We start from the raw sequence: 26,486 nt of genomic DNA, 5'->3' as shown, positions 1-26,486 counted from the left end.
TTATGCGTTTTCCAACAAATAGTCTATTAATCTGATATGGCAGTGGTTTTAGGTGGACATGATGGATTTTTACAATATGGACACAAAAAAAGAATGTTTCATATGTATTTATGGTGTGTTATCATTTACAGGTGCATGATGGGATACTCGTGTAAGTGGCCAATTGAATGAATGGTTGGTAAAATAAAAATATTTTTGGATAAACAATGAATTTCGGACCAATACATTGTACTTACCATTGCCCTGTTATTGCCTTTAGACAACAACATTATATTGTAATTATTTGTTCTTTCTTTTTACCTTCCTCATTGTATGTGTTTTTTTATTTATGTGAATTGCTGCAACAACACTGGAATTGGCTGAAACTAATATTGACAATCAGATCCCATCAGTTTTTTCAACAAAATATTGTTTTTAATCACCTCAGTAGGGGTTCAGGAACAGTTGGGAGGTTTAAGAAACTTCTTGGTGGTATTAAATGGGACCTTATGGTGGTTCTGACAATTTGCCGTCTGTGACTGAATTTTTCAATTTGCATTTAGACCTGCTATTTCTCTCTATGTGCATTTATTGTCAATGTCATTGCATGTATAAGCCAGGGCTGAGAGTTATCAAAATGGTCAGGGGCGACTCAAGACTGCATCGGTCCTCCAGTCCGGTAACTGTATTTAAAAGATGATTGACAGGAGACAGTTACTGAAAATGCAAATGGTAAGACTAAATATAAAAAAAGAAATCCCTTAAGGTTGTTTATCCGACATTTCCATCGGTCTTTGCCTCTCCAGCTCGTCCTCAATATCCTCCTTGCTACAATAGAGAGCTTGTTCACTGTAGGTATAAAGAGTAAAATAAAATGCAGATGACATGCAAGCTCCTTCACTGTAAAATGCTTTAATTCGTGTTTAGTTCAAACTGACTTGATCCAAAACTGTCTTGTTCATCTATCACAGTAAATGGTTGTGCAATTGATATACATACCAATCAAACCAGGTTTTACACCAGTCCGACACCAGGCTCAACCTGCCAGCGCTCCCAGGTCTTTCATCCTGGGGACTACCTGACCTCCATCAGTGATTCCAGTGGCAACACTCTTTGCCTCCACGTCAAGCTTATGCTGTTTGGACACCTGGAATTTCAGTCTTTTGTCCTTCAAACAGGTCACCCAGTCCTGGGGGGCAGAGTCTGCAGCAGTGTTGATAAAAAAACATATTTTACTCAAACTTACCAATATAAACTGATTATTGTTTGGTTGCAACAAAGAAACAATTGGATTGATTTGCCAGAGGCAAGAGTTGTGGGAGGCCCCAATGAAATCATGTAATTCATCTTATGAAAAACTGTGAATGTAGGTCAGACCATGGAAATCCTTTCTTTATCTAAAAAAGACATATTTTCACCTAATCTCAGCGCATACAGCTTGTTCAGCTGTAACTGAGGGGAGGGTGCTGTTCAAGTCTTCACTATTGCAGGATTCCTCTGTGAAGTTCGAGTCCTTGTGAGTCCTATTTTTTTTCCTTGCTAGCTTTCACACTGTCAGCCATAGGAAGACAAGAGTTTGGAAAAAACTCAATCACTGTCTTTTAAAATGACATACTGGCAAACAAACAGCCAATTCCTTTTTTAATCTTGAACATGTCCATCCCAGAGCTCTCCGCAATTAAGTGGCCATCTATCATTTGTCTAAACAACATCCGTGTGTTTGACCTAAACCCTGATGTAACAGAAGTTCTTTTATAGGACTAAACCAATCAAACTAACATGTTCCTGATCCTGACTCACCTTGAAGAAGCGTCAGTGGGAGCAAAGTAGAGATCCAGGCCAGTCTCAGGGCACTGTTCCTCTTTGCTGAACACTTCACCATTATCACTACTCTGCTGCAAGATAGCCTTAGCAACCTTAGCATCTGTGAAGGCAAAACCTGTGCCGAGTATGTCAGGGATGAGCAGCCGCTCATCCTCACTGCTGTGTAGGGGGACTTTCTGTTCGTATTCCAGGACTGCAAAGGGGTCTAGCAGTGCCTGGTATCCAAAAATGTCCAATTGGGCCTCAAACTCAGTAAAAAGAGACAACCCCCTGGGAGCCTCACTCACCACCTCCTCAGGCGAGGAATTCTGAACCAGCAGGTCCGCCAGCTTTGCAGCTGGTATAATGGCTGAAAAGTCCTCTTGGGTAATGATATCCTCAACAACCTCCTTGATTGATATACCGCCATGCGTGATAATGTCATCATATTTGACTTCATCCTCTTCCTTTGTAAATGGCTCCATGACTGTGATGGCTAAGCTTTTGGAAGTATTTGCCATCTAAGAGGAAGCCTTCTCTGTTAAATGGGCCCTTGAATGTGCTGAGTTATATCCAATAGAAATGCATTTGGCTGACTCCACTACGAGGGAACCATTCCATCCAAAGTCCATAACATCCGGCTGAAGTTCAGCATGTGCTTCCTTCTTCACTGGTGTCATCAGTGGCGTAGTTCACTGATCTGAACTGAAACATTGTAAGCTTCTACCTTGACAGAGCAGCCCAGGGTCTCAGGCTTCTCCATAAAAACAACCCTTGAGTAAAGCTTTTGCTAGGGGCATATCAAGGTGGGGCATATCGAGGTGGAGCTTCTCAGCTAAAACAGCCTGGCTCCCAAGCTTTTTAGTGGAAGCAGCCCGGTTCTTAGGGATGAGAATTGATACGATTTTAACGATTACGATTCCATTCTGATTCCTGCTTATCAATTATTTTTGGGCAAGGAAAAAAAAAAGAGAGTACAAACAGGTTTATTTACATTCATTTTCTTTTATATAATATCCTCTGAATTGATGATGCACAATATATACAGTATGTATGTATACATTTTTTAAATAACCAAAAAAACAAACCTAAGAATAGGTCAACAAACTCTCAAAGTGGGGTCCAGGGACCCATAGCCCTAGACTATGCACAAACTGCATATTTAAACATAACAAATATTTTCCTTTTCCAAAATTGTTTCCAAATTATGTCAGTTCATGTGATTCATCACTTCTTTGCATGCTTATTTCTTACAAAAATCCTGTTTTTGCCACTCGAATGAAGCTTATTGCTAAATACGTAAAAAACGTTATGTCTCTTAATATGTATCACCTCATCAATACGTAACATTGGCTCGGATATTATGGGACAGGCTCGGATATAATGGGACAATAATTTATTCAATATTGGTTTAGCCAGCAGAGGGCGATAAAACCACGGGAGGTTGCTTGAAATTGGTGAATGGTCAGCAGGTGTTAGGCAGGCTTTACGAAGGTTCAGACACCAATAATACCAGCGCGTATACAGTAGCCTACACTTGTCCCAGAGGACTGTACTTGGGCAACTCTCAGCTCTTTGGCTCTGTGTTTCACATGATGGAAAGCGACAAGAGGAAAGTGAGGCTTCGAGGTCGGGGCCATAATCATATTTTAGAAAACCATGTTTTTTTTTTTAAATATGTAAGTGTAAGTGTAAGTAGTGAACACGCACTCGCGGGCGGTGGAGTTGGAGTGCCCATACGTAAAAAACATCGGCCTTGGAAGATTCAGGATGAATTAAAAAATAACTGTGGCGTGTTAAACCATTTTCAACCCATAAAATGCCGATGTTAATTTAGGCAATGCTAACACCAGTGTTTCTTCAGACTACAATCTTCATTCAGTTAACATCTTAAACCCCCATTTAAGTGTATACTAGCTCTGTAATCAGATATTTCCACTAAAGCATTAGTTAGCATTAGTGCATTAGTTGCATGGGATTACATGGAACATCAGGAGGATCCATTAGCTCGATACTCTGGGGGCAGGTAATACTCTGCATAATTAGTTACAAAACTACCCACTCATTTGCAAACAGTATTGCCACACTATGATTGAATGTTTTTCATTGTCAAGCGACACACGAACCCCTATTTCATTCTTCATGACTACTACTCAGTCTTCAGTGAAGGCAGGCTGATCCTTTGATCTCCTTCCACAGCACCCCTTATGTAACACTCTTCTCTTCCAAATTACCATGAGGCTTTTCTCGCGGCTCTGCAAAAGTCTTTCCATAATTGTTGCGCTTGGCATGTGTGGTTTGATGAATCATTTTGTAACGGTTTTATACGGTGTGGTTATGGGGACGTTATCAATAATTGTAGTGGGTTTTCACATTTTTACAGAACGCTACACAACGGGTGAACACGTCTTTGCATCTTACAAAACTATGACATTACATTCCACATTCAAGGTGAACGCAAAAACGAGTGTGTGGCTACTTTCAATTTTATTCATCACTGTTTTATAGTGGTATAAAGTAGTCTAACAATAGTTAAAATGGAAGCATAACATTAGCATATCCTTTCAGACTACCTTGCTTGTGCTCTCGGCGTAAAAGTAAAATTGTACTGGGGCTACTCAAACAGGTAACGCTCGGTAAAGGTGACCTACACATAAGGTTCGCACTAGCTAGAGTGCAACTCTCCCACACGCACATATTATACCCTCTCTCTATTGTTTGCCCAAGCGCAAAACTGGATCATGTGGTTTTGGGCAGTCGCTGTCGCGTCGGTGATTCCCGCTGTCTGGTCGTTTTAAGGTGCTGTGTCACACGAACGGCTTTAGCTTACGCCTGTGCGATTCTAATGCGGCATCCATACAAGACTGACAGCATCGCAGCCGTGGGAACTACTGTAAATCTTTAACCGAGGGCGCGCGAAGCGATCGAGACCATAGGCTACTCCTGGTTGGCAGTCGTCTTGGTGTCCTTACTCGGGATGTGAGCATTGAGGAACTATTTTGAAAGAGTATTATTATTTGAAGCCTACAAAACAGACGGATTTGACAAACTCGCACACTTTCAAAATGAACCCTCCGTGCGCAAGATGTGGAAAAATTGTCTATCCGACAGAGAAAGTAAATTGCCTCGACAAGGTGAGTTTTTTTTAATGTTCTTTTCTGGCGAAATTAGCACAACTGGCATCATCGACGTTGTCCCATTATAGTTCCAAGTCTTTGGGAGACTTCAGCAAGTCGCTTTATGTAATTGTAGCATATGCCATATGATAGCTAGCATAGTGATAGTGGCTGTGGAGAGCGTTAAGTGAAATGGAAACGGCAATTTCTGGATGGTGATTTTCCTCAACAGAGAAACGGAGAGGTGTCCCGCAAGACTACATCTTCAACACTTGTCCCACAAACTTGTGTTATAGGCTATAGACAAGAAAGACAGCATTTAAGCCTGCTCGAACAATAATGATGATTAGTAGTGTGTTCATCTGCTGAATGCTTTAAAAGCGGAAACCATCTGCGTCATATGCATGACGTTTCCAAGTAGTTATATTTTATGTTCATATTGTTGTTAAATTCGATTTGTAATTTGTACTTTTGTTTTTGCAAAAATAAGTTTAAGCACTGAAATGCCCCTCAAAGTCGCACTGATAATGTCTTAGACATGATATATAGGCTCATAAAGGTTTTGAATTATTGATGTTTTACTGTCGCGCTGATAGTGTGACATAGGACGCTTCTGAAACAGCAGTGAGCTACCCAGTCCCTACTGTTGTTATGTAGGTGTATCACTTTTGGAAGCCAAAGGCAGAGTAACAGTCATGGACATTTAAACCAATGCCTACGGCAATCCCTATTGCTTTAGATGTTTAGACATTCTTTGATGAGTAGACATATTATAGAAGATATTATAAATGTTGCTCTATATAAATTATCTACAGCCCTAACTGCACCTTGACATGGTGGATGGTGGCAGTGACACTAGCCCTAATTCGTTGGAATGGGGGGGCTTCAAGCTAAGCCTGTCAATATTGTTAAGGATATATATGTCAAGACTATCCAAAACTTATACTTATATGTAACAAAATAATTCACATGATATCAGATCCAAGTAGACTCACTCTCCTGTTGGATTAACTGAGTCTTGCAATGATAAAGTTGGAGGATGTAGTAGTAGTATGCCTGAAGATCCTTATCAAACCTGAAATTTGACTTGTGGTATCATTTAACAATTTTTACCAGTGAGTGAGAACAGTGCCATTTCTTATGAGTCACCTGCTGTTGCGCTCTGTATCCACTGCTGATTGTTAATTTAATTAAAAGCCTTCTGTTGATGTTTTAGTGGAATGCAGCATCTATCCATTACCTGTTTGATGGAATGAGCCCTCATATACCTGATTATAATATCCTCTTCTGTCAGTTCTGCTATCATCATAGGTTTTCATATTCTATATTTGTAATTCCTTCCACAGAACTGGCACAAAGGATGTTTTCACTGTGATGTCTGCAAAATGACCCTCAACATGAAAAACTACAAAGGCTATGACAAAAAGCCTTACTGTAATGCGTAAGTATCAGCCTTTTTGTCCCCTTGCCAGCTGTTGGTCTATTGTGACGGCATCTGCAGCTGCAGCGATTGCTGTTGTGTTTTCGGGTTTGTGGGCACAGAAGGATTTTTGTAAAACCTATTGTCACAGAGACGATGACATACGAACCCCGGCTACCCCTCCATTTCCCTGAATTGCCCTGGCCCGGTCTGATTTGTACGATGAACACATAAGGATTTGGGAAATGAGTTTGAACTGCTGTGTTAATTATTTAGGAGATTAGTGTTTACAGAGTACAAGCAAATGGCCTTATTGACAAAAGTTATGGAGATTGGTAACGTGCTGGGTATTTGTTTAGTTGTTTGTTTTTATCAGGCTCATATGTGAGTGATGTTACTCAATGACTGCAGTGAAGACACTATAACTCAATCTCCTCGAACTTGAAACAACATCATTTATGAGCATTGGCATGTGTCAACACATTTATCACAAGGAAAGAATTATGAGGAAGTGGATGAAATACTTTGAAAGGTTATCGATACATAGGAGAATTCTCACATCTCACATCATTAGCACGCCATAGTTACTTCAGCACTATGGTAAAGAGTTTTATTTTCTTCTGCACTGCGTGGAATTACTGGATGGATTTTTTACTCTGCTCCACTGCATATTACTGCTGTAGATGTTTGTGGTGACACGTGACGTCCACATGGTACTGCATTTTTCCCGTCTCTTTTATGAAATACCGTCCTCTCTCAAGTAAAATCAAAGGAGAAGGGTGTGGAACTTTGTGGCACACACACACACACACACACACACACACGCACACGCACACGCACACGCACACGCACACACACACACACACGCACACACACACACACACCACACACAGACACACTCACTCTCTCGCACGCACACACACACACACACACACACACACACACACACACACACACACACACACACACACACACACACACACACACACACACACACACACACACACATACACACACAAAAACACACACACACACACACACACACATACACACACACAAACACACACACACACACACACACACACACACACACACACACACACACACACACACACACAAAGACATGCACACAGAAATTCATATGAAAAGGCGAGTCTAGCCCTACCATCGAAAAAGCATAACAAGTCTATTTTCAGTGTATTTGCATGGAAGCAGATGGAGTCCAAAAGCTTTCACTTGGCTTTTGATTCTTAGTGGTTTGGGGTAAGAAACAAACAGCCATGGACGTAAGACACAGGCCACAACATGTGTGTAAGTGACAGCCATAGCTCTGCCTTGGCTTCTCTGTAGATTCATATATAGAACTCCACATACCCACATTCACACTCTCACACACACACACACACACACACACACACACACACACACACACACACACACACACACACACACACACACGCTCACTCACCATACACACAATCTGTGTGTGTCTGTGTAAATAACACCACATAGGTTTTTGATGAAGTGGTCCTGCTTTGCGGCAGTCAACACTTAAAACATTTACTCCCTCTTGTTTGGTTGAGTAGGCCTGGTGATCAAAATTAATCAGCTGCCTTTTAGCAACCTTTCCTGGTATTTTCTCCCTGCATGGGCGGAGTGCAAATTGCTTGACCTCTAGGGCAATGGAGAGATATCCATTCAGCCGATACTAACCTTTAATAGAGAATCAGTCATTGTTTCTCCTTTATGGTTCCTGCTGACCTTACAAGCTGAAAGCAAGAAGCACATTGTACATTGATTGTTACTGTGAAGGTTTATGTGGTTTTGATATAACTCAGGTAGGCAAACTTGCACTCAAAGTTTCTTGTTATGAATTTGCATTGCTCCATTTCTTTGGTAGAACTTCTTTGAAGCTTTTCTTACGGCCTCACCCCAGGGCCTCTGTAGATCTAGAATATTCCAGCTCAGGTTAGCCTTCTCCTTCTCCTTCTCCTCTATTCAGGCCCTTTTTCTGGCCTGTGTTCGTCCCTTTGCTAATCCCTGGAAGATGAAAGGGGAAAATAAGCAAGGAATTAGAAAGCACATTGCCAGAGCCACTGTCAGAGTTCATGCAAAATCACTGACCATTCAGAATCTATGTGTGTGTGTGTGTGTGTGTGTGTGTATTAGTGCAAGCGTGTAGGTGTATATGTTGTGTGTGTTAATTTGTTTGTGTGTGTATGTGTGCACTTGAATGTGACTGACTGACCAGAGTTCCCAGATGGAAACTTTGTCAGGTGAACCTGAACCCAAGCCCAAGTTAAGCACTCATTTCTCCCAAAACAACAAACGGTAGTCAGAGTTGTGCTGGACTCTCTGATGACCTGGCTTAAGCTTCACATATGTGTTAACCCTTGGACACAGTATGGTTAAGTGTATCTCCAAGGGATCCTCGCTCAGTACCATGTCTGATGACAGCCATTACTTACTTATACTGGTACCTTTGGTAGCTAACTCATGTATGTTCACATAGTCAAAGAGAATCACTGATGAATTTAGTGAGGTTTGGTGGGGCAGGATGTGATGGAGAATTGGTATGACATGGTTTACCTTAAGAGAATGACTAAGAATACCTGCGTTATGTCTAGAGGTATTTTTCATGTAGTGTCACTTTGTTAAGAAAAAAAAAACAATGGATAAGTGAAGTCCTTCAGAGAGATATATATATATATATATATATATATATATATATATATATATATATATATATATAATAAAAAAAACTGAACTTCAACGTTCTTGTTATCTTACAAATGCTGACCACTATTAAAAGAGCTTTTCTTAGATTAAGAGAGCAAAGGACTTTAAATCCCCCACGTCCAGACACTTGAGCATGTGCTGGGTCAAAGGCAAGTACAGGGGCAATAACATGTCAGACGATGATAAAACATTTAATCTCTCATTATTAGTCCTTGCCCTTGGGTACGCCTCTGTGAAACCGTGTGTTTTAAGTTATCACCTGGGCACAACAGGAAACGGGTGTCTTTCTGCAGCCGCATTATTTCATAGAAACCTCATTAATAACACCAACTTACAACAATTCAGTGTAAGTACAACAAATAGTTTCTAGGGTCAAATCAGCATTGGCCATATTAATCCGGTACCAATTCAGGATAGGTTCATGAAATCAGAATTCAGCTCATTCTGCATCATGTTGATGTCTGACAAGCTTTTGCAGCTTACTACTTAGGTGTAATTGATTACTGTTAAGTGTCATGTGTAAAGCAAAAAAGCAGTCTTTGAATATGAAGGACAAACACTTAATTTGCACAGGAGTGCCAAACACTATATCCTGAACCTTCTGTTGCCTTTCTTAAATGGAACTGCAGATACGTAGAAAAACGGCGAATATTGTTTTATATGTAAATTGTGTTAAAATATTGATGTCCTATCAGATCTCCCCTTTGGATGCCACTGGGCTACGATTGCATATTTTAAAACAATTACATAAGATGTTTCAATTATTCAACTCGGAACTCAACAACACCCTGCAGAAGTTTGTGGAATGACGATTTCCTGTGTTGACTTGGTTTATTCATCAAAAATAACATCATGATCTTCAAGAGGGCATTTGGTGTAGTAGACGTTCAGTTAATCCGCTCTTAATCTACAGTGTGACTGTGCGTAAAATCATAACTCATGAGTGTGATGTGTTCTGTATATGCAGGCAGCACATTAGTTTGCTCTGTCTGCAGCCTGCTGTCTTTCCTCTGAGTGAGAGGGATGCTTGCCATGCAGATGGAGGCTATGAAAATTATGTAACAACTAATCTTTCTGAAAGAAGGGAGAGAAGGGGAGGCATGAACAGCATTCAGAGTAACTGTCAGTGGAGCTACTATTTCAGCTGAAGGTGCAGAGAGAGAAAGAGAGAGTTCACGCTCCTAGTTCATGATCTGCTAGGGTCTTTCCCAACTCCAAAGCTTCTCTTAAGGTGGTTTTACAGTTGCTAGTACGACATGTTGCGGTGACAAATAGAACAAAATAGATTCTAAACCACTGAGCGTGAAGTGCGGTTTGCTGCTTGATTTGCAAGCTTGCTTTGAATGAAGAATGAACTGTAAAACAACTTGGTCAACAACACAGCAAGATGAAAATAATTCTGTGTTTTTAAATGACTGGGTGGACTGTTTTTCATAGTACATTATATTTATTTTACAATACATACACATTTGTGAGTCAAGGCTATTTTGTGTACTAAATATTTTTATAGTATATGACACTTATCGTACCTTAACCATTATAGCTTCTATAGTTACAGGGTTGACAGTTCAGAGAGCTAAACTAAGATTTTTCTCATACAGTGACTGCTGCTGGGAAAATTATAAAATAAACAGTCATTGCGACAAAAAACTATAGTTTGTCACAGCAACATGTCTGTCTCGTTTAGAGCAGCCATTATAGCTGAGGTTGTGTGATGATAGTTGATGGGATTACAGACATTCCAAATGAAGGGTGACAGTTACGCATTATCACGCAAGTTAGAGTGTTGGCGACAGGTACAAGATTCAGACAAAATTGTGTGCTCTGTGATCCAACACATTCCTGGCAACATACATGTTATGTTCAAATCGCTAAAGATAATATGGACATTGTGGTCTCCTTGTGGCTTTAGTTAGAATATAAGACATTTCCTTTAGTACAGCATCTCTTGGTCTGATAATAAATGCAATTCTCTCAACTACCATTAAGAATCTTATGAATCTCATTAATGTGGATTAAGCTGCATTGACAACAGACAAGCAGCAGCTCGAAGGCATTGACAAATATATCAGATAAATGAGAAAATCCTTTTTTTGCTGGCACCATTTTTCTAAGTGTACGCCTCTAATACGCCTTCTGTTGTTTATACCAAGTGCATAAAGGGTCATGTAAGGATCTCCAGTTGTACTGAACACAATCGGTAAGTGGTGTATGTAGGAGAAACTGGCAAACCTTAAGCAACGATGCGGGTTGATAGAGTAACCAGAGTTAAAGAAAGCAGAGCTAGAACTCTTTAGTTACTCCCCAGTCTCATTGAGGCAGTGATTTCGATAATGGGAACCTTAATCATCTTAAAGGTACAGTCCATGATTCTGGCAAAAGGTTGTTGAGCCCAGCAGCCAATTAGATTACGTCCCTCCGTTCTGTGGCCCTGAAGTTTCTTGACTGACATGGTTTATGGCTCAGGAGGAGCCACTTCATTGCTTTCCCATTTACAGAGCCAGGACTGTGCACAAACCCTGGAGTTGTTTTAAGTGCACACACAGAATGGACCGATAGAGAAGCGTAAGAAGCAATTCACTGAATTTGACAACACATATTTTGGATTGCAGACCGTACCTTTAAACCCACAGAAGTAAATATCTGTCAGTACTACCACATTTGTCTCAGTTTGACTTTCATTTCAATCAGAGGTTAATGAAATTATCAGTAAGGCATCGGGGAAAAATATATCTTATAATTAACCCACGCCACATAATGAAGGTTGCTCTTGATCGTGTGTCATTTATTTCCACACCCTAATTAGTCCACCTGTGCCTTTGTATGGTGTGTTGATACAGAAGAGCTAGATCTCAAACAAGCATGAAATTAATGCTTAAGCAGCATATGCAAGGCTTTGCACATATAGGCTAATTGGCTGTAATCATCAAAAGGCCTGCTGGAGAGGCTTCATGGTGAGTGAGCATTGCAATTTAATTACCTCAAGTGGATGCAGCAAAGCTAGTTACCCACGCTGTGGGCTATTTGTTGGAAAGCCTAAAGGAGACTATATTTAATGTAAACTCTGTGGACCAAGCCTGGGCTTTCAGAATAGCCTTGCAGTATCAGTATGAGCCTTGTTAGTGTCAAGGTCAGTACTATCCTGCAGGTCATTCTTTGACCCCAGCCTTGCATGGTTGCGTCGGTCATTCACGCCAGTATGACACACCCAGTGAACGTTAAGCTCAATATGGTCTTGAATTGAAATTGCATTCATTTGTACATCAATAAAGAACAATTCATGTGACATGAATAGCATCATACTCTTTAAAAATCAACCATAGCTTTCTTCTTCCCTTTCTCTTTGTTTTCCCTACTTTGTCAGAACTAATAAAGGCCAGAGCCTGAGGTGGTAGGAAAAGCCTCAGGGTAAAAGCGTGTGTGTGTTGGGTCCCCTGGTGTGTGTGTGTGGCGTCCCCTGGTGTGTGTGTGTGGCGTCTCCTGGTGTGTGTGTATGTGTGGCGTCCCCTGCTGCTGAGAGGTCCAGTGAGTGGCCCTCATGGCCCTCAGCAGGCTAGGCTGGGCTGGGATGTGGCACGCCCCCAGGGCCAGACAAAGGCACTGATGCAGGCAGGTGTCTGGAGAACTAGGGCAGGGCAAACACAGAGGAGTGCTCCTACTCTGCTCTGGTCTGAGACCTGAGGGGTTGCATTTCATGCCTGGCCAGCGAGAACAAAAACTGCTGTTTTCCTGACAAGAGCAACACAGCTCAACACTCCAATACCAATGTCATGTTTTGTAGGCTATGTGGTGAAGTCATAGTTGTCTTGGACTGAAATTACCAGCTCTAGCCCCTAAAGCAAGGCTTTTCCAAATGCTAGATATACGTACACTAGCACTTCATACTACAGCATTAATGAATGTAAGCCCCTTACATATAGAATTAGTGCCTTTCAGGGAAAGTGAATACATGTGAAAACATTTACATCTACTAGATCACCTGCATTGTATTTCTAGTATACAGACAGCATACTCTTCCTGTTTTTTCTGAAGTGTTTGTGATGTAGATGCACCATGCTGCACAGCATCTTACCTGTACATGTGAATATGGGTGGGTGGTAGGTGGAAAGAACATTTGGGGCACACCAACTCAGATCATAGGAGGCTCTCTTGCAGAATGCTGTAGGCACTTGACATGACTCCTACATTCTGTGTGGGTTAATGTGTGTGTGTGTGTGTGTGTGTGTGTGTGTGTGTATATGTATGTGTGTGTGTGTGTGTGTGTGTGTGTGTGTGTGTGTGTGTGTGTGTGTGTGTATGTGTGTATATGTATGTGTGGGTTAATGTGTGTATGTATGTGTGATACTGGATGAAGCACAATAGAGGCACTTACAACCTGGAGGAACTGGCAAATTATGCCATTAGAAAGCATTTGATCTGAAATGTAGTAGACTGTATGGCTTTTGCAGTGCTGTATATTTCAGTGCACACAGACAATTATGTTATTTCCTGATATATCGACACATTTGGAACCATTGCCTGATAAAAGACAGTACTCTGTGAGTGTTTGCTATGTCAGTGGATTCCACAGTCTAAATGATGTTACCCAGACAAGGCAGTCTTGCTGCTGTCAGTTTGTTCAAGATAAGAAGAACAAAAACAAAGATGTCCTTTTCCTCTTCTGTTCCCAGTGCTTACTCAGTGTTTTTCAAAAGCACTGAGGTGTGGTGTACTACCTGCAACTGGAGTAAAGCTGTCCGCTTGTTCGGGCCACCGGGCACTTGAGAAGACAAAAGGAGTGGTTGTTTTCTGGTGGTGCTGATGAGCCAGGTGCAGTGTAGTCTGCAGTGTAACTGATAGGACAGCAGACTAACCCAGGGTTCATCTGACTGTTGGTGAGGTTTCAAGGGTCAGAATACTCCACTGGGCCAAGTGATGGGTTCCTTCTGATACAGACACATTGAGGTAAATGCCTGGGAACTGATATTGAGGTTTCTACAGTGAGCCCTCACAAATTGCATTGTTTGACCTCAAGCATACTCTTTTCGCCCCAAACCAGGCAGGATGCACCACGTGGTTATTTCCCCTGGGATCAGAGTCGAAAGTATAGTACAATACACAGGTGTGTCAGATACACCATGCTGTAACTGTAACTGTTGTATTTGCAAGGCCCTTGAAATCATTATTTTTTGTAGAGGAGTGTGTGGGATTTAGCCCCTGGTGTTCTCTAGGCTCCATGCGTGAGTCCATGCATGACTGCTTGCATGAATGATGTTTGAGTGTGGAGGTGCTGATACTGATACTGCGGGGAGGCTTTTGGGGCCCAGCTGAGGTGTCCCTTTGAATCCACATCACAGAAGCTGTGCGTTCCTTCCTTCCCTCACGAGGGACAGGAAGTGAGACAGATCCCTTTGCCCTCCCACCACCTCCGGTCCCCGTCCACTTTACTATCACCAAGTCATTCTGTGTGTGTGTGTGTGTGTGTGTGTGTGTGTGTGCACGCTCCTTCTCCCAGATACCCCCGCCCCTCTGACCCCGCCACCACTCCTCCGCTCCCACTCCTCTCCGGACATCAAAGAAGCGCCCCCCCCCCCCCCCCCCCCACCCCCCAGGAAACCAAACAGACCCCAGAATAAGAGCTCAGCTCTGCAGGGAGTGTCTGCTTGTGGCACAATAAACTAACACAAGAACAATGCCTTCCAAATCAGGCCTCGCTGTGTTCTGCTCTGGAACACTGTGGCGTTTTGCATCATGCTGGCCATTGATAAGTACGGATGTTTCTGCCTTCGTCATGAGGCTCGTTTGAAAAGGACGGGACGGGGAGCAGATGAATGGCGGGTTGGCGGGGGGGGGTGGGGGGGGGGGGGGGGGTTGGGTTGTCTGGCTATATTTAGGGCTCCAGCTTGCTGGGAAGACAGTGCTTCAGTCATGGAAATCTCAATTTGAGGGAACAATATGTGTACACTACACTGCCTCTCTTTCTCTCTCTCTCTCTCTGTCTCTCTCTTTGTCTCTCACTCTCTCTCCCTGTCTCCTGCTGAGAGGAACGGGAGGACCCACTTACCGTTCATCCTTGCCTCCTGAGGACGGCTTCTCGGTTCGGCAGTCGGAGATTACCAGTATGCACGCACCCAGTTCCTTGAAGTCTAAATATGATTGCCTCCCCTATCTGATGGAAGCTTTGCATCCCCCTAAAGCTTAATTAGCTGTGCTTCTTAATCTCCTGCCGTCACCCTAGTAAGAGCTGATTATTTATTAAAAATTATGACGCACCGGTAAGCTTATTATGGGAGATCACTCTTATTTTGCACGTTATTTGTAAAGTACTTCAACCCACAAAACCAACTCAGGCTAACAAACTAATGAATTGCATCTTTGTAGAATAACACAGTGGGTCTGAAATGTCAGTTAACTTAATTATTACACACTGACACAAACAACTTGGTAAACTGAAGGAGAATGTTCCCTTTGAAAGATAGAATAGAGTGACCGCTTCAATGTGGAAGCTGTACACTGAGAAGACACTAGAAGTACTTCTGTAGTGATGCATGACGCATCAGGATCATTGCAAGATATTATCACCAGCAATACTACAAGTTTGTTTGTTTTTGTCATGAAGATAAATATCACAGGTGTGCTACCATAACTCAGTTATGCTCTGCTTCATTTATCCTTAGTTCAGCATCATTTAGAGTTGTGCTGATTGTCAAGTATCATGACTTGTTCCGTTGTTGTTTGTGCTCGGCGCGGTACCTTGTCCCCGGTGATGGCTGATTGATTGGTGGAGGCTTGGCGTGTCCCTGAATCGCATGTTATGCGGGGTTGAGCTCTTGTGTTTGATCAGTGCAGCAACTTCCCTGCTGAGTGGAGTGATGACGTCTCACTGATAAATGAGAGAGGGACGGAGAGACGGAGAGAGAGACAGAATAGAGCAGTGCCCCGCCGTGACTCAGCTGCTTTCATTCTGTAACACACACACACACACACACACACACACACACACACACACACACACACACACACACACACACACACACACACACACACACACACACACACACACACTACACTGATTCACTCACACTCAAAAACATAGGCACAGACAGACACACCCTCCTTCACATGTATCGACTCATCACTGCCCATTTTAGCATTATGAGTAAGACAAAGGAGCACCTACACACCAATGCTAGACATATAATTTACGCCTTTCAGCACGGGTAGAAACAGAAACACAGAAACACACCCACACACACACACAAACACACACACGCACGTACACACACACACACACACACACACACACACACACACACAGGGTGCTTTAGCACTCACACAGGGAAGGCTCTAAACTCACGCAAAGGGACCTTGTGATCACACCCTCCATCCCTGCTGCCCCCTCACACAGGATGTGTGTCACTTAACACACTTGCAAATACAAACACATGCCATATGTACACAGATCTAGCACACACTCACTCTCTTACTCTCTCTCTCTCTCACACACACACACACACACACACACACACACACACACACACACACACACACACACACACACACACACACAGTCCCCCAGACACTCAATAATAATGGGCTTGTCACTCTGTTTACACTTCACAAATGTAGCCAGTCCCTCAAGGCCAGGTGAAAAGTGCACAGAAATGACAGCTATTCAGGTGGTATGTTGATGATTTGATGGACCAGAGCGCACAAACAGCCGCTCCCATTAACTCTATTCACAGGTGTCTTATACTCAACTCACTTTGTCTCAAATACTCAGTTCTCTTTAGCAGAGTTTCCTCGTTAACACCATTCATCTGAGTTTGAAGTTACTTATGCACAGTCCTGAAACATATCCAACCCTCTGTGGTGTGTAGGGGAGAAGCTCTGGCATCTTCCCCTTTCGCCGCGATGCTCCAGGGAGCGGTGTGACCACTGGCCTGTGCCGCTCACGGCTGGCCTCATTCCACATGAAGGAGCCGGCACTGAGGGACTGCCGGAGCGCTACCTCATTACGTTACGGCACATTTGGAGGATGGGCGTATCCGTGGAAACCCAGCCTCCATAAGTTGTCCTTGCTCACCTGCGACACCGGGATGGGCTGATGGAAACTGAGTGATGATTGACAGCGTATGCATGCATGATTTAATCTGACGAGGGGTTCCGTGGGAGGGTGGTGATGTATCATTTGCAAGCTGAAGGCTACGTTTGGTGAATATCATTCTTCATAGCAGAGCTTTCAGAATGAGGGACGGGCAACTCGCTACCTCTAGCTGTGAAGAGGCCAAGCTGATTTGTAGCAGTTCCTTCTTGTGAACTTATGTTTTATCTTGAACAGAAGTTAAAGGCAGCAGAGGCAAAGAGTAATAGTATATGTCCGGCACGAAGCCTCAAGGGAACGTGGCTCATATATACATTTCCCCTTACATTGTTTGGCACTCCACAAGACACCATCATTCTCTGAAGTACACCGAGACTTTCTGAGGACACTCAGCAAAAAAGAGCCTCTGAGCATCATTGCGGGACGGAGAAGGGGATAGTTCTTCTTGACAGGGCACAAGATCATGATCCAGCAGTCTATGATTTTAATGCACTGAAAGATCACAGAGGAAGATTTTATGAGAGATGCAGCCTTATGTTGTGCTGTGTGTGTTTTCTGTTTTCTGAGGAAAGTTGAGAAGGGTTTGGAAGAGCTTTGTAAAGGTCTTGCATGTCTTGAAGCCCAGTCAGGGCCATTAACCTCATTCTCTGTTGAACTCTGTCAGGGTACTTTCAGGAGAGAGAGAATAGAACAAGTGCATGTGGGATTTTGCCAATGGAAACTGCCCCCTAACACACACACACACACACACACACACACACACACACACACATAAAAGCTGTAGGATGTGACGCTCACCTTCAAAAGCTTAGGCAAATAAAAAGCAAATCAACTAGTGGCTCCACTCATGACACAGGTGTTTCCACCCCGACAACTATAAAGAGTTCACTCCATGCTCTGAAGGAAAAGAGATATTTGTTTTTTTCTAAGGTTCATTTTCTGTAGATCTTGGAAGTGTAATATGTTTTTTGTTTCACGTGTTACTTGATCACCAAAGCTTGGACTTTTATCATGGTTTGTTTGCACTCACAGCTGACTTGAGCTTTGGAGTGGAAAATGTGTTGGGATTCAACCACTTAAAAAACAGCTCTACTGGTAGATTTTGCATTCAAATTTGCATTCAGTAAACCACGGGCCAATGAAATTACTCACCTTTTCAAGACAGAACTCACCTGTGAGGACATGCAAGGAAAAATTGGCCTATGCATCAAATTAGTGAATTTTCCTTCCATCCAGCACCACTGACATCGCCTCTGTGTTCCTCTTTGGCAAAGAGCTCCTGTGTGATTATATTACAGAGTATAGCTGCCCTGCCTCCCAGCCCGGCCCAGCCCAGCCCAGCCCATAAATATGTTTAGGAATGATGGCATTTTAATGCTGCGCCGGCATCCACCCCTCTGCCCGCGCAGATAAGAAACACAATACATCACTCCAGATGAGGAAAGCTGCTGAGGTGTGTGAGTGTGTGTGTGTGTATGTGTGTGTCTGTGTCTGTGTTTGTGTGTGTGTGTGTGTGTGTGTGTGTGTGTGTGTGTGTGTGTGTGTGTGTGTGTGTGTGTGTGTGTGTGTCTGAGCATTTCTTGATACTTATGTACCCTGTTTACTTGTCAGCATGTGAGCATGTAATTCTGTTCTATGTGTTGGCATGCGTCCTGGTTTATCCTCTCAGCTATGAAATGTGTGACGCCACACTGGCCTGTGTGTTTGTGCGTGTGTGTGTGTGTGTGTGTGTGTGTGTGTGTGTGTGTGTGTGTGTGTGTGTGCGTGTGTGTGGTCGCTTTATGCCTGATTGAATCTGACCTTTCCTTCTGTTTCCCTGAGGCCAAATAGACCTTTCCACGAAACGACCAGTGTGCTCTGATGTCATGTCTGATGCAAACCTTGTCCTGTGGCGGTTCTGGAACAGTCACCCTCTGATAGTCATTCATACCTGCGTGTAGGGCTGAGGTCAGGGTTATTAATACTTGCATGTAGGGCTGAGGTCGGGCTTCCCACGGTCATGGGAATCCTGGAAATTGTGGAATTTGTGGAAGGTTCCGTTTAAGATTAGATTAATTGAGAGGTTTGGAAAAGTATGTAGGTCTAAAGAAATTAGGTATGTTATTGTACTTTCCTTGGATGATGTTTCGTTGTGAGAATTTCTGACTGATGATCCAGTTTACACTTGGATAAATATAGGCTAACTAGCCTATAAGAAAAGGAATGGAAAGGGTTGTCGTTTCATTTTCATTCAATCAGTACTTTTAGGTTGTAAAAGGATCCTTGAAAAAGTCATGAAAAAGTTTTTAAATGGGAGGGTGGATGAAAATGTGTGTGTCAGACAGGGAAATTAATCTCAGTAGCCCTGAGTCAACCATCTGCCAGGCCCACATCCCAGATGTACAAGAGGTGAAAACAGCCTGAAAGTTGAAGGGGCAGGACCTTCACATTATTGACTTTGAGATTTTTCTTCCACTTGGTAGAGTGAGCAGGAACAGAATTTGGTCATCATCACACACTCTAGTGCTATTGATGACTTGACTTGATATTGATATTGTATAGAAATACCGATGCGATTGGTTGTAAACACTGTCTGTAATGTGAACATATCTCATGTTTTCTGTTCGTTCCTTTACTGCTCCTGATGGAAGTGTCAGTAAAAGGTTATGGTTACCCAGTGTCCCCCTTATTATTTCCCATGATCCAGAACTCCAGGTCTCACTGAGGCAACCGAACCGATTTAGGATGCTGCTCATGAATCAGAGTCTGGCCCAGAGATGGCAGGTTGGGCCGGTTCTGTTCTGTGCAGAATGCTGAGTCACCCAGCAGTGCAACGTTGGCATTCCCTGCACAGGCAGGCACTCCTGCTTCTGTTCTCTGGGACAAGTCCTGGAGAGGCACTCAGCAGTTTACGGTTTACGCAGCAGATGCCTAAGACCCTGTCCACGCAACAAAAGAATGCTATAAAGAAGGGTTTTTCCTTTCCATTTTCACATCCGCACGACAACACATCCTCACGACATTTTGGCAGCTCGTTTGGAAATGACATTTCTTGCATAATCTATACAGAAAGATATAGACTATAACTAAACAAGATTATTATCACAGCAATGGCAATATGAGATGAGGTAAATCCCATAAATCGTTTATTTTTCCACATCAGCAATATGTGATTTGGGCAAACAGAACTTACCCAGAAAAGAACTTACACAGAAAAGGCTTTGATTGATGATGTTCCCAATAGATTATGTCCCTCTTATAACTAATTGGCTGATAACCATGATGTTTCTGACAATCGAACATAGATTTTCCTTTTAGTGCCACTGAGGATAATAATAATAATTATTATTATTACAGGATATTAATAATAATAATGCATTTTATTTGTAGCGCAGGATTTGCAGGATGTGTTCCGACTGGAATTTTTTAAATGTGATTGGATAAAGTAGGGGCTGTGGTCGTCAACGCTTTCAAAAAGTTCAGGTTTTGCCTCTTTACTCAAACAGCATGCGCAAAGCGTGCGTTTCCAGTCCCTGAAAACGCCATTGGCATCTGGATGCAAGGACCAAAATGCAATAAAACGTATCAATGCACACAAAAACTCTGTTGTCAACACTGTAGTGTGGGCGGGGCCTACAAGATGGTTGTCTTCAGCCAAACTGGCTGTCATCTTTAACATTTCAATAATCATGTCACTTCAGTTAACTGAAACCAGGGTTTTAGAAGTGAGTTGTATCGAAATAAGGGGGAGCCTATTCTCCAGAAACTGCAACTAGATTTGGCATGGCTCTGAAAGCATGTGGTGTTGTGTGGCTAACCAAGTTAGAATGTCCAGCAGCCTGGGCACCTTTATATAGAAGTTGTGATGTGAGAGGACATTTTAATCTTAAAGTTACAGGGAAATAAGCTGAGCTTGTAATGCTATTTAGATTGTTTATGTCTGATCCAGCCTGGCAACCTGTGGAGCTTCAAGGTGAAAATGCTAATAGGTTCTTTTTGTTTGTGTGCCCAACCAAACATTTTCATTTCAGTTCACTTTCCTATTAAATTCAGTTCTTGAAGTGTTCACTGATTACAAAAACCTATTTAAATGGGCATAATCTTTTCGACAAACTCCAACCGAAAATCGCGATCTTTTGCTGCCTGTTTGTATTTCTTTTAGAACAGCTTTTACCATTCTTTTGTGCTTGCCTGGGGATAAACAACATCTCTGCCTCCGCGGTCTTCTCTCCTGGCCAAGTGAAGGGTTACCTTGGCTGCGGAGTAAAGGGCTGGATGGCCTGCTGAGTGGCCCTTTGTTTCAGGGGATTGGGTTGCCGGGCCCCAGCTAAGTGTCTGAAGTTGCCAGTGGCGACGCTGAGCCGGGCCACTAAAGTGTAACTTCAAGCTCTGACCAGGAGGAGTGTGAATCAGAGGAGAAAAACAGAAATGACTCCCCCCCCCACCAACATACACACACACACACACCACAAATGACATTTACACACACCCACATCAGCGCCTGTAAACACACTGTGCATTCTTCTCAAAGGCCTTTAGACCTGTCTTCCTCAGAGACCATCTCAGTGTACATGTTCTTAGGGAGAGAGCAGGAGTATACATAGAGAGAAATGAGAGAGGGAGGGTGAGGATGGGAAAAAAGGAGGGAGGGAAGGAGGGGATGAAAAACAAGGAAGGAGAAAGGGAGTGTAAGAATGAAAAAAAGAAAGCTAGTCAGTCATTGGAGGGTAGATATAATATGCGGCTATCCAATTTACATAGGCTCTTTTTCCACTACAATTACAGTAGCTAACAATGTTAATAAGATAGCCTGTTGTTTGCGAATGTGAACACAGGGATATGCATACAGAAACTTTCTTTCACTTAAACCTGATCTGCCTATCTGTGTGTCGAGCCATTACCTCTGAGATAGCAGTGTCCATTTCCTCCACATTTAACTGGCCTCTTACTACTGACCCAAGCTGACCTAGCCAGCTCTACATCTCCTGAAAGGCAGTTTTCAACATGCCTGTCTGTGTGTGATTTCCGTGTTTTGTCTGCTATGATGTTTGTTTATCTCTCTATCCTTCCTCGGAGGATACACACAGTCTCTCACACACACACAAACACACACACACCATTCCCATAATCCCCCAGGTCATCCTCTCTCTGTTTATCCCGCTTTCTTTCTGTTCACAGCCTGTCATGGTCCTGTCACTACTCATTTCATGGTTGTAGGTGTGGACACATTGTACATGTTTTTTTTTTCTCTTTCCGGGCTTTGCCAAAAGCAAGACAAGCACAAGAACACCTCTTAGTAATACTTCAAACGGATATTTTGGTCTAGCTTCTTTTTTGTCTGTCATTTTTACAGGTGCATATTAACTGCCAGGCTGAAACTTTATTGGAGAGTATTCCATTTTCAGTTTTTCTTTTCTTCTTCGTAGTAAGTTACTGAGTGGAATGTGTACTGTTAAACATTGGTCATAGTCCCGTTAGGCTCAAAGCAATTCTATGGCTCTTTTGGTTATTTTCATTGTTTGCTACTTTGCCCATGGGAAAGCTCAAGAAATCATAATTGTGTGTTTGCCGGCAGTAATTGCTGGGTGGGTATCAGTGGCCCTCCAACACAGGCTCAAGACGACAACAACAGCAGACACAGCTGCTGAGGGGCTGGCACGGACAAAAAGATGTGTTAGTGCTACAGTCAAACCATGGCTGTGTCCTTGTTTATCAACACTGAGTAGGATGGCCTACTTTGGTAAACAAACATTAAAGTTGGTTAAGCAGTATGTGTCTTCAATTCCTTAGGATTGACGTCTAAAGCATTGTTTAAGCATGGGAATCCAACAACCCTGCCCCCGCCCAAACACCACCACCACCACCACAAACACAAATGGGAAGCATTTTGTTTTATCTGGTGGATCATGTCCTCTCTGGCTGGTCCGCTGGTGCAGCCTGGTCCATTCCCTCTGCCCTCTGCTTGTAAACATGGGTGGAGCACTAAGTTGGAGCAGCAGTTCTTCCTACTGCATTTTGGTCACATAGCATTTCACTCCAAGAAAGATGGCATCTCTCCATCCTCAGAGACAGACATTTTGCCACAACAGTGTGTTGTATAACACAAACAACGGTTAAAGAAAGGAGTTCATTTAAAGGGAAAGGTCTGGTATTTAGCAGACACTTTTATCCAAAGCAACTTGCATATGCATCCAGCAGTTACCGGGAAACAAACCCAGGCTGACCACTTAGACGTCAGCAACACTGACCACTGTACCACCACCAACACCACAAAGGTGCCACCTCCTGCAGAGAAAGTCACTGTGAGACACTCATGAAAATGGCATTCTGGTCTAGAAGATCTGATGCTAGCCACTGGCATCCAGAGGATTGACGTGGTCTGCTGCTAGGGGATGAGCTTTGAGGTGGCTACACATGATGTGTTTTGCTTTTGTTATGAGACTGCTATGGCAATGGGACTGGTTCCTCCGGTCTCTGAAGTAGCCAGACACATCAGTGTGGCTTTTGCATGTAAAATAGATCCTGATTTGGCAGTATAATTTAGTTTGGCTAAAGTTGTCTTTTGCTTCACTGTCTCCTGATAGAAAAGAGGTGAAAAGGTCCAAGGAGGCATTTGGCCTTTAGCAAACAAAATCGTTGTTTTTGTGCATGCGTGGGTGTGTGTGTGTGTGTGTGTGTGTGTGTGAGAGAGAGAGAGAGATAAAGAGAATATTCTCCTCCAGGCACACAGACACACACACACACACACACACAAACCACTCTCACTGCAACTCAAGTAGAAAGTGCTTTTTTACAATAAAGTTTGGAGACTGAAAATACAGTTTTCTACGGACTCTCAAATTGTTTTGAAGTGGTTCATTTTCATAATGAAATGAATTGTTATTTGTTGATAAATGTTGTTTTCAGCTAAATGCTTATGGTGACACTGCCCTCTGCTTCTCTGTCATTCAGCACAAGAGATGTGTGTGTGTGTGTGTGTGTGTGTGTGTGTGTGTGCGTGTGTGTGTGTGTGTGTGTGTGTGAAGGGATGTGTGTGTGTGTGTGTGTGTGTGTATGTGAAGGGATGTGTGTGTGTGTGTGAAGGGATGTGTGCCTGTGTGTAAAGGGATGTGTGTGTGTGTGTGTGTGTGTGTGTGTGTGTGTGTGTGTGAAGGGATGTGTTCTGTGTGTGTGTAGGGATGTGTGTGTGTGTTAATGGATGTGTGTGTGTTTGTGTGTGTGTGTGTGTGTGTGTGTGTGAAAGGATGTGTGTGTGAAGGAATGTGTGTGTGTGTGTGTGTATGTGTGTGTGTGTGTGTGTGAAGGGATGTGTGTGTGTGTGTATGTGTGTGCATGTGTGTGTGTGTGTGTGTGTGCGTGTGTGTGAAGGGATGTGTGTGTGTGTGTGTTTATGTATGTGTATGTGTGTGTGTGTGTGTGTGTGTGTGTGTGTGTGGGTGTGTTTATGTATGGTTATGTGTGTGTGTGTGTGTGTGTTTGTGTGTGTGTGTGTGGGTGTGTTTATGTACGTTTATGTGTGTGTGTGTGTGTGTGTGTGTGTGTGTGTGTGTGTGTGTGTGTGTGTGTGTGTGTGTGTGTGTGTGTGAAGGGATGTGTGTGTGTGTGTGTGTGTGTGTGTGTGTGTGTGTGTGTGTGTGTAAAGGGATGTGTGTGTGAAGGGATGTGTGTGTGTGTGTGTGAAGGGATGTGTGAAACTGAAACATCTCTCCTCATCAGTGGGCTGTGTTTGTTTGTAGCTTGGGTTTCTCTTCTGAGCAGCTTCCATTTCATCCATGTTCTGTCTTCTCATGTGTGCTACAAACTACATAACACTCTCTTCATCCTGCCATGCTCCTCTCCCCATCGCAATGCTTCTCTCTCTCTCTCTCTCTCTCTCAACTCCTTTGATGTCTGTGTGTGTGTGTGTGTGTGTGTGTGTGTGTGTGTGTGTGTGTGTGTATGTGTACACAGCTTGTGAGTGTGAGACGGAGTGTATACATGAAAGGGAGTGTGTGTGTGTGTGTTTGTGAGTGTGTGTGTGTGTCTGCCCCCCCCCCCCCCCCCCCCCCCCCCAGCATCCTCATTCTCTACACGCCTCAGTCAGTCCCTCAGTTCCTCCTGGTCCAAACAGACCACCTTAGCTCTTCATCTTTCCCCCATAACCTGTTTCATAAGCCCCAGTACTGCTCTCATTACCCTCTCTGCTGCCCAAAGTCAGCCCCCCCCCCCCCCCCCCCCTACACACACACACACTCTTTCTCTCTCACATACACTCTCTTTCATTATGTTTCTGATTGTCTTTCACACATATGTTCTTACACACACTTACACTCTCACTGTCCTTCTCTCTCTCTCTCTCTCTCTCTCTCACACACACACACACACACACACACACACACACACATACTCACACACAAACACATTCTCTATCTCACACACACACTCTTTCATTATGTTTCTGATTGTCTTTCACACATACGTTCTTACACACAAACACACTCTCACTGGTTTTGTACACCTGATCGGTCTGATATGACTCCCTGCAGCAGAGCACTGTACTGATGGGACACCTCAGTACAGTACCATAAACACAGTGCACTGACTTTAAACTGACTTGTTCCAAAAGAATGCCTTGGCCACTCCATAATCTCCACCCGATTTGTAAAAAGCCCATTGATTGCCGCCTGACAAAAGAACCCCAGGCCATGACATAATGAACACTTCTTCATACTTGAACGTAAGTCGAACACTCGCCACAGGAAACCTGACTCGTTGCCAAGGACCAAGTAGCTTTGAAGGGCAACGTTATGGTAACCCTAAATCATAATATGAGTCATAATGAAACATAAATACAAACATAAATCATAATAACTGTGAGTGCCGCATGGTGAAGTAGATCGCAGACCGTGTTCCATGTTCAGAGGCTATTTCAGACCTGAAGCTGAATGAAGCAGTCAGTTTGGAATGGAATGCTGCAATTCTAGAGTTGGGGGCGGAGCTTGGTATCACCTAGGTAACAAGGGGATCGGTGCCCACTCTGGCTCCCCTTGGTTGAGCATGTTCAATGCCCCTTTGTTTCTGACAGGTTATTTTTATCAGATAGTGCCATGAGGTCATCCATTAACTTTCCTGGGCGTTTTGTTTCGGGGGATTCAATAGGTGATTGTTGTGCATGGGGTATTTTTGGCACGACTTCCTCTGAGTATGCAAAAGCCACAACAAACACCAGTGTAGTTTTACGGTTTTGTCTTTTATCATGGGTCAGCTGAATGTCAGTAAATGTTATGAGAAAAATCCTGTACAGCCCAGTTATTATGTTCCTAAATTGCAACATTAACTTTACATTTACATCCTCAGCTGATATATGCTCTTCACAAGCTCAAGTGTT

At 43.1% G+C, this 26,486-nt stretch overlaps 1 protein-coding gene across 1 annotated transcript in view; it reads left to right on the top strand.

Moving 5' to 3' along the window:
- Nucleotides 1–4,847: 4,847 nt before the first annotated feature.
- The window catches only part of LOC308378031 (LIM zinc-binding domain-containing Nebulette), a gene marked incomplete at both ends in the record, with an annotated part of 82,638 nt that continues 60,999 nt past the window's right edge, over nucleotides 4,848–26,486 (top strand). The window contains 2 exons of the mRNA XM_080854836.1: nucleotides 4,848–4,916; nucleotides 6,245–6,339. Coding sequence (XP_080710962.1) covers nucleotides 4,848–4,916; nucleotides 6,245–6,339 — 164 coding nt within the window. The remainder of the gene's footprint in view (nucleotides 4,917–6,244; nucleotides 6,340–26,486) is intronic.

Source organism: Sprattus sprattus (assembly GCF_963457725.1).
Source record: "Sprattus sprattus genome assembly, chromosome: 17".
NCBI lineage: Eukaryota > Metazoa > Chordata > Actinopteri > Clupeiformes > Clupeidae > Sprattus > Sprattus sprattus.
The sequence above is the reverse complement of the archived record's forward strand: the minus strand, read 5'-3'. Positions and strand labels throughout refer to the sequence as shown.